The following is an 8,111-nucleotide window of genomic DNA, read 5'->3' as shown; positions in this document are numbered from 1 at the left end:
GACTATATGTACAAGTGGAAAATGGACACACCATATAGAAAAATAGAACTCTCACCCACAGTCTGCAGCAACCAGTCCAGGAAGCCAACGCATTATCTGTAGTTACCAGTCTAGGAAGTCAAACTACTATCTGTGGCAACCAGTCCAGGAAGCCAAAATAAACCTTGTAGCAATCAGCCCCACACAGCCAGAATTTGATTAATATCCTCTCTCAACCAATCACATAAGATGCTTTGCTTCTATTTAGCCCCCCCAGGCCAACAGTCTCTAATCAGAGCATACCTGAAGTCTCCCACCTCCCCCCACCGCTAACTATAGGGCTTTCTCACTTCTCTGTCCAACCTAGAGCCTGCCAAATCCAAGTGATGGTGGTTGACTCCCTGGCTTAGAGCAAGCTTTCAATAAATAGCCTTTGCTTGTTCTTATGTTGGTGGTCTTTTATGTCCACAATTTCGTTTAAAGGTTTAATTTCCCCGACATGCTGTGTGATGTTAGATAAGCCATCTCCTCTCTTTGGGCCTTACTTTCTTCAACTGAAAAACGGTTTCAACAGTTATTCATTCCTTTATTCAACAAATATCCCTTGGCACTTAAAGAAACTGGTCCGTAAGAGTTGCTAGACATTGGGTGGTTATTTGAGGCACAAAGATGATCAGGGACGTTAGTTGCTCTCTGGGAATGTAGAACCCAGTAAAGGGAAGCGGCTATATGAACAGGCAAGGCAAATCAAGTATTTGCTACTTCTTAGTAGCATCCATCCTGCAAGGGTGCAGTGCAATACCGAAGAAGCGTGGTCAGTGGGAAGAAGAGGGCTGGGAAAGGATTCCCAGAGAAAGCCTCCTCTCCAAGCCCGCTTCCCCCGAGTTCCCACAGCAGCGCCCCAAGGCAGTCTGTGTCTGTGGAAGAGACAGACTGCTGGACTCGCTCTCTCCTCCCTGTGTCTTTAGGGTGCCAGAGGGAGGACCACAGAGACGTGGCGCCCTCCACCGTCCTAGAGAAGCCAGAGTGGCAAGACTGCGGCCGCTTCCACCTCTCCGGTGCGCAGCGTGGGGAGCTGAGCGTGAGGCTGACCCGGCCAGCGTGGCGTGGAGCCCGGGTCTTGCGCGGCCGGCTCCTGGGCCTCTATATCAGACCCGACGCGGTCCGGAGCGTCCCTCCCGGACCCCGGGCAGCGATCCCCCACCCCCCTGTAGGGCCTGGCGCGCGCTCGCTTCCCGGGAGGGCGGCCATGGCCGTGGCGGCCGCGGTCCTGGCGAGCGGGGCCCCCTTCGGCCCTGCACTCGAGCTGCTACCGGGACAGCCCGCGCCTGCCCGGGCGCGCCCGGTGAGTGCGGGGCGGGCGCCGCGAAGCTGGCTCGGCTCTGCCCCGTGCTCTAGGCCCAGATGAGGGGCAGCGGGGGCAGTGCGGCGGCCAGGAAATCGGGGTACAGCCCAGAGTGGAGGAGCCGGAGGAACAGGCAGGGAGCAGAATGGATTCGACACCCCCCAGACTTGGCGCCGGCAGGGGAAACACACGTGCGGCTGCACAGGCATGAGCCAAGTGCTGGGGAAGAGGTGTTCACAGAGCGCTGTGCGCAGCGACGAATGTCCAGAATTTCCAGGTCGCTGATTTTAACAGAGCTGGTTATGTTTGAGGTGGGTCTTGAGATGAATATGAGTTGCTGGAGGGAGGAACTGGATCTCCAGGCAGGGGGAGCTGCAGGTGCAAGGGCACAGATAAGGGTTTGGATTCATAACAGGATGGTGACAGGATAGGGAATGATGTGGTGGTGCAGGAGATGATCCTTGGCAGGTAAACTGGGTCTGTTAATAGTGAGTGGAATTGTTTGCGGTGCACAGGATTTGGGCATTTTGAGGTAGGTGAGGGTGAGCGGGCCAGTCTTTGAGTCCTGGATTGTCATGTCAGGTAAGTCTCTGTGGGGACTTTGTAGGGCAAGGACTGATGAGAAATGGAACAGAATCAGCCCTTCCATAGTATGGAGATTGAGATCCAGAATGAGGCAGTGGTTGGGAATTATAAACTTGATGGCTCTACATGAGCACTGTTTGTGTTTCTTAGACAGGACAGTGAGAGAAAAGGTGCAGAAGGTTGGGCCTCCCAGAGATACAGGAAAAGAGGACCTTAAGACTGGGTAATGGGGAAGAAATAGTAGGGTGGGGTGTTCTAGAGAGTGTGTTGGAGTGGCAGAGTGTGGGGAGCAAAGTCCATTTGGATCTGCCCTTTGGAGTCCAGCCTCCAGAGCCGTCTGAGTGTTCTGAGGTGCCCTCAAATGCCTCTGGCTGGTGGCTGTGATGGGGAGGAAGAGAAGAGAAAGAATCTCACAGAGAGGCAGCAGAAGTAAGGACAGAAGGCAGTGTGGTGCAGTAAATAGGAGCCAGAGAGTCAGACAGGCCTGCCTTCTGTCTCAGTTCTGTAACTTTGAGGGCAGTTCATCTTTGAGCCTCGGTTTCGTCTTCTATAAAGTGAATCTAATACCTTCCTCATAGGCTGTGAGGCATACGCAGAGTAATACATGTAAAGTCCTTGGCACAGGCTTAGTAAATAGTGATTGTGCTTAGTAATAGTTACGAAGGGTTGGTAACCTCTGAAGGAGGGCGCATTGTGGAGAAAGGATGGCACCTAGAGCACACGTAGTTGTTTTGGGCACAGGATGGAAAGGGGAAACTTGCAGAGACTCATGAAAAAGATGATGTGGCGAAGTTAAGATGAAGAGATGTGAGAAGTTGATGGCTGATCCCTCATATCTTTGTAAGTAGGGGACGCAAATCCTCTAAGAGTTCCCTTAGACATTCAGAATCCAGAAACTCAATGGGCAACCAGTACCACTGGGTGCCTCATCCACCCCTTACTCTAGGCCTGGGTCTGGGGTTGTCTGAGGGCATTTAAACACATGTTGTTTCAGGCGTCAGTGACCTTCGAGGATGTGGCCATCTACTTCTCTGAGAACGAATGGATTGGCCTGGCCCCTGCTCAGAGGGTCCTGTACAAGGATGTGATGCTGGAGAATTATGGGGCAGTGGCTTCCCTGGGTAAGGGTCTTTCCTTCTGGACTCTGCCTCTGCCCTTCAGAGTTTCCCAGCTCCTCTTTTCTCAGAAGCACTGGAGTCTTTGATGAGCCTCACCTGAATGGCAACTTCAGGCCCTTGGATCCTTAATGACCCCGCCTCAGCGGCTGCTAGGAAGTGGGAAGTCCTGGTATAAATTAGGGCCTCACATCAGCCTTTCTTGCCCCAGGGAGGGAGAGAGCTAACTCTCCAGTCTGGTGCTATGGGTACAGTAGGGAGAGAACAGATTCCTGGTGTCCCACCAAGTCCTCAGTTTCCCACCCGTGCAGTTTGGGAGACCCAGCCCAATACCAAACATCCTTGTGCAGATATCTGAACTTGAGAGCTCTAAGGGAGGGAAGGAACAAGAAAGCTCAATCTCTCAACGAGTGGGATCATCTGTGCACCCAGACTATTGTTGAGCATCTCTTGGTCTAATTCCTGACCTTTGTCAGCCTCCTGGCTGTGCTCCCCTGGGTCTCCTGTCCCTTCCCCTGGACTTTCTTTTCTCACTGTACCTGATTAATTCCCTTCTTCCCCCTCCTGCCCCTAAAGACAAAGCCTGGGAGGAGCCATGGGATTGCTCTATGTCACCCCACTCACCTGCCTGTCCCATTTCCTCCCCCTCAACCAGCATTTCCTTTTCCCAAACCGGCTCTGATTTCCCAGCTGGAGCGAGGGGAAGCGCCCTGGTGCAAGGCTCCTCAGGGAGCTCTGGATGGAGAGTGCCCACAGGGCCTCTCCTCAGGTGAGTGAGGGCCATGTGCCAGTCGCCTGACCAGTTCCCTTGTCTTGATCTTTACCATGTAATAGGTATGTGTTCTCTTAACCTAGTGCTATAGACACTGGTGGGATTCCTTTCCCCACTCCTCCCCCCCCCCCCCCCCCCCCCCCCCCCCCCCCCGGCCACATCCTCATGGTTTTCCATCTTCTTGAGTCTATTTATTCACCCTGGCTCCCCCTTCACCTCTTTTGCCTCTTCCTCATTTCCACTGTTCTTATCATGGCCACCATTTATCTGTACTCCCTGACTTTTCTGTTTACACTCTGAGGTGGCCTTTCTACTTTCTCAACCTGCTTCTCCTCTTCTAGCAGAAGATTCTGACTGCCCTTTGGGCCATCATGGTCATTGTTATCATTAGAAATCAAGAAGTCTCAATAATTCTGAGCCATATAGTTCCAATTCAGAGACTTCTGGTGGACAAAGCCCTGGCATTCCTTTAGGCCCAACACAGGGTTTCCTGTTACTAATTTGCTAGTGACAGCTGTGCCCCTTATTGCCTCCCTGGAGCCATTCCATCTTCTTCCCACAGGAGCTCTTCTGTGGGCACAGTGGAACTTGAGCTGTGCCTTCAACTTCCCTGTCCTCACAGTTCCTTGCTGTGTCTGGCAGTCTGTCCATATTTAGGATATCCTTGATTACAAGTAACAACCCAGTTCACACTGGCTTGAACACAAAAGGAATTTGCTGTTTCATGTAAGTAGGAAGTTCATAGAGTGCAGCTACAGCTCGATCAGAGTTTCAATCTCTGGTCTCTTCTGTCTCCTTATAAGTTGGCTTTATCTACAGCCTGGCTCCTCTCGTGGTTGTAAGGTGATTGGTAGTTGTAACTAAGGCTCTGCTTCTTCACACCTAGGGAGAGAAATAGGGCAGGGTTTCCTCAGGCCTTTGGGATGTACCACCTTAAGTCTTATGCCAGCTCTAAACCAATCACTATGGCCAGGGAAATAGTATGCCCTGATTGTCTTGGCCTAGACTGCCGATTTCTGAAACTATCTCTCATGTAGTGAGTAGGACAGGCTAACCTGCTTGTCTTAGACCAGTAAGTGCTGTATTAGGAACTGGAGTTGGGATCGTTCTCCCCCAAAAGGCAGAGCTACTCCCTAATGGGCAGGGTGGGAGTAGGGATTGGTGGTGGTAGAATGGATGTAGAGAGACAACTATAGTGTCCTCTGCATTCTCTCAGGATCTCAGTGCTTATTCTCCCACCTCCCAAGGGAATTTATGGTTTTTGCTTTAGGCAGTGAGCCAACAGCTAAGTTATCCTTGAGTAAAACCCTAACTCCCTGACCTGCAGCAAACTTCCTTGGAGGACATGTCCCTATTCAAAGTCCATTTTTGTCTTAAAGAAGAGACTATTCAGGGTACACGCAGTTCTTGGCTTCAGCATTATAAAAGATTGTCATTTGGAGGACGAAAAATTGATCTGTTTCTTAGAAGGCATTGGATGGGAGTTACAAATAGACCAATTTTAGCTAAGCCTGAAGAGTTTATTAGAGTGGACCTTTGCAGTTGAGGTGTCTGTCATTAGAATAAAAAGTGACTTCTGGAAATGGCTGAGTGAAGGCTGTAAGGCCATTTCTAATGGATGCCATATAGAAATCCATCATTGATCCTTTGTGGAATGAGAGGGCAATAGATAGATGGACAGATGGGAGAGAAGCTAAGAGACTGTGGTTTCCCAACACAGCCTCAGGAACAGTTCTTTGCAGTTCCATCCTGTCCTAATTCTATTCCATGTGAACTGGCATTCACCTCCTAGGGGAGATGAAGAAGAGACCTTAGTCTCTCCTGTTTTTTCTTGACATTTAAAAATGAGCGATACATTTTGATGTTTTAGGGAACTGATGGAATCACAACTTCCCTGTACGTCTGTTTTCTGTCCTTCATATTGTTAGCCTTCTCCAGTTTCAGGTCACCTGTGTACTGATCTTTCCACCCATCTTCATCCTCCCTTACCACTTCCATCTCTGCTCCTTTCCTAGTGGACCCCAACTCCTCTCACTGAGCCAGCCTTATTTATATCTTGACCCTGGCAGGATATCCATTTCTAAAGCCTGCTGGGATCTCCCATCTTGAGCAGGTGGAAGAGCCATTGAACCTGAAACTGCAAGGAGAGGGGCCAAACCTAATCTGTGCTGGTAAGTGAGGGGAATGAACACTTTTCTCCCAGGTACATGTTTACCATTTATGTTCTAGACAAAAGACTCGCTAAAAACCCCCAAGTCAACTGTAAGAGGAAAGTTAAACTTTAAGCTTCTAGCTTTCATTTGGTCATGGTCAATCATAATGAAATTCGAGTGCGTCTTGGGTTGTAGGCTGTAACTGAACGGATGGCCTACTGGCTGCTATGGCCAACCAGTATTTTAAAAGGAAATGCTGTATTTCATTCATTCTGTTAGTGTGTAAGGTGTGATGCTGTAACAGAAGTGCGAATAAAACACTCTGGGGACAAAGAGGAGGCACTGTTTGCCCAACTGTGTCTAAAGCTGTTTGGGGAAGCCCTTCTCATGGTGGACCTGGTGACTGGATTGACTGCAAAGACCACATTTCCTTTTAGTGTTGACAAGTATGAGGAAGATTCTTCTTCTTGCTCCCCACTGTGTGTGACAAGTTCAGGTTCCCCCAGGTTTACCACAAAGGATTCTTTATTTCTGAGCATGTTGTTTGTCATGTTATAAACTGGACTCCCTAAAAGAAATTCTGACTTGTCTCCCTTAGATTCAGTTTATCTATTCCTAGAGAGCTCCCCACTGTGCTTGGTTTGGTGCTTAGGAATCATAGCCCTCAGGGACTCTGTCTAGTTTTTGCCTTTCTGTAGCATAAACATTGGTTGCTTTCTGTGTGGTAGCCCTGTGGTTCCGTTTTCAGCTAGGACAGGGCTGCTGGGACATAGAGGTGACACTTGAAGTGAAATGGACATATGAGTACCACTTAGTGACCTTATTTGCTCCGTTGTGGGTAGTGATGACATTTGCAGCTTTGATTTCTTCTTTCAGAGGGTGTGTTGAAGAGTGAGAAAGAAGATTTTATTAAGGAGGAAAGTTTTGAGAAGGCAGAGGACCACACGGTGCTATCAAGTGGACCCCGGTGGTGCAGCTCCCAGGAATTCTGGTTTGGGAAAACCTGCAAGGAGAGGAAAAGCAGGTTAGGGAGGTGGCGTGACTACTCCAATGGGAAAAGTGCAGAGAGCACTGCAGATGATATTATAGAAGTGATTGTCAAAGATGAGATGCTTTCAGGAGAAGATGGTTCAGAGAGTACTGATGTTAATACCCACCTTGTTATACATGAGAAAATCCTCAGTGAGCAGGTGTTCTATATTTGTGAAGAATGTGGCAAGTGTTTTGAGCAAAATGAAGACTTTGACCAACATCAGAGAATGCATAATGGAGAGAAGATCTATGGTTGCAAGGAATGTGGGAAGACTTTCAGTTTTAGATCACATTGCATTGCACATCAGAGAATTCACACTGGGGTGAAACCCTATGTGTGTCAAGAATGTGCTAAAGCCTTTGTTTGGAAGTCAAACCTGATTCGGCACCAGAGAATACATACTGGAGAGAAACCCTTTGAATGTAAGGAATGTGGGAAGGGCTTTAGTCAGAACACAAGCCTTACACAACATCAGCGAATCCATACCGGAGAAAAACCATATACATGTAAGGAATGTGGGAAAAGCTTTACTCGGAACCCAGCCCTGCTTCGACATCAGAGAATCCATACTGGGGAGAAGCCATATGAATGTAAGGACTGTGGGAAAGGCTTCATGTGGAACTCAGATCTTGCTCAGCACCAGAGGGTCCACACAGGGGAGAAGCCCCATGAATGTACTGACTGTGGGAAAAGCTTCATTTGCAAGGCACACCTTATCCGACATCAGAGAATCCATACTGGGGAAAGACCCTATAAATGTAATGACTGTGGGAAGGCCTTCAGTCAGAATTCTGTTTTGATTAAGCACCAGAGGCGCCATGCTAGAGAGAAACCCTGTAATTATCAGACCTCTCTCCTTCTTGAACATTAGAGAAGGCATAAGGGTGATACTTGTTAAAATTGTTATGCTACAGGAACCCCAGAGACAAAATGATATGACTGTCCACAGTCTGTTATAACTCTAATAGCCAGTATTATCTTGCCCCTTCTGAACAGATACCCTGTACTCTAGCAAGATGGTCTCACTGTTCAACCATGTTCATGCTAGGCAACTTTTAGTTGAGCATCTATTCTGTCAGGCACTATGCTGACCACTTTGCATACATTCTTTAGTTTTTCTCAATCCTGT

General features: G+C 48.7%; 1 protein-coding gene across 1 annotated transcript; it reads left to right on the top strand.

The window, feature by feature from the left end:
• The first annotated feature begins 708 nt into the window (after positions 1-708).
• ZNF662 (zinc finger protein 662) lies at positions 709-7,853 on the top strand. The gene is made up of 6 exons (XM_039249863.1): positions 709-793; positions 948-1,037; positions 1,194-1,324; positions 2,904-3,030; positions 3,680-3,793; positions 6,826-7,853. The coding sequence occupies exons 1-6, from the start codon at positions 709-711 to the stop codon at positions 7,851-7,853; spliced, it is 1,575 nt and encodes a 524-aa protein (XP_039105794.1).
• The last annotated feature ends 258 nt before the right edge of the window (positions 7,854-8,111 follow it).

The sequence above is a fragment of the Hyaena hyaena genome, unplaced genomic scaffold, assembly GCF_003009895.1.
Source record: "Hyaena hyaena isolate Hyena2069 unplaced genomic scaffold, ASM300989v1 scaffold_350, whole genome shotgun sequence".
Lineage (NCBI taxonomy): Eukaryota > Metazoa > Chordata > Mammalia > Carnivora > Hyaenidae > Hyaena > Hyaena hyaena.
This window is presented reverse-complemented; position numbering and strand designations above follow the sequence as displayed.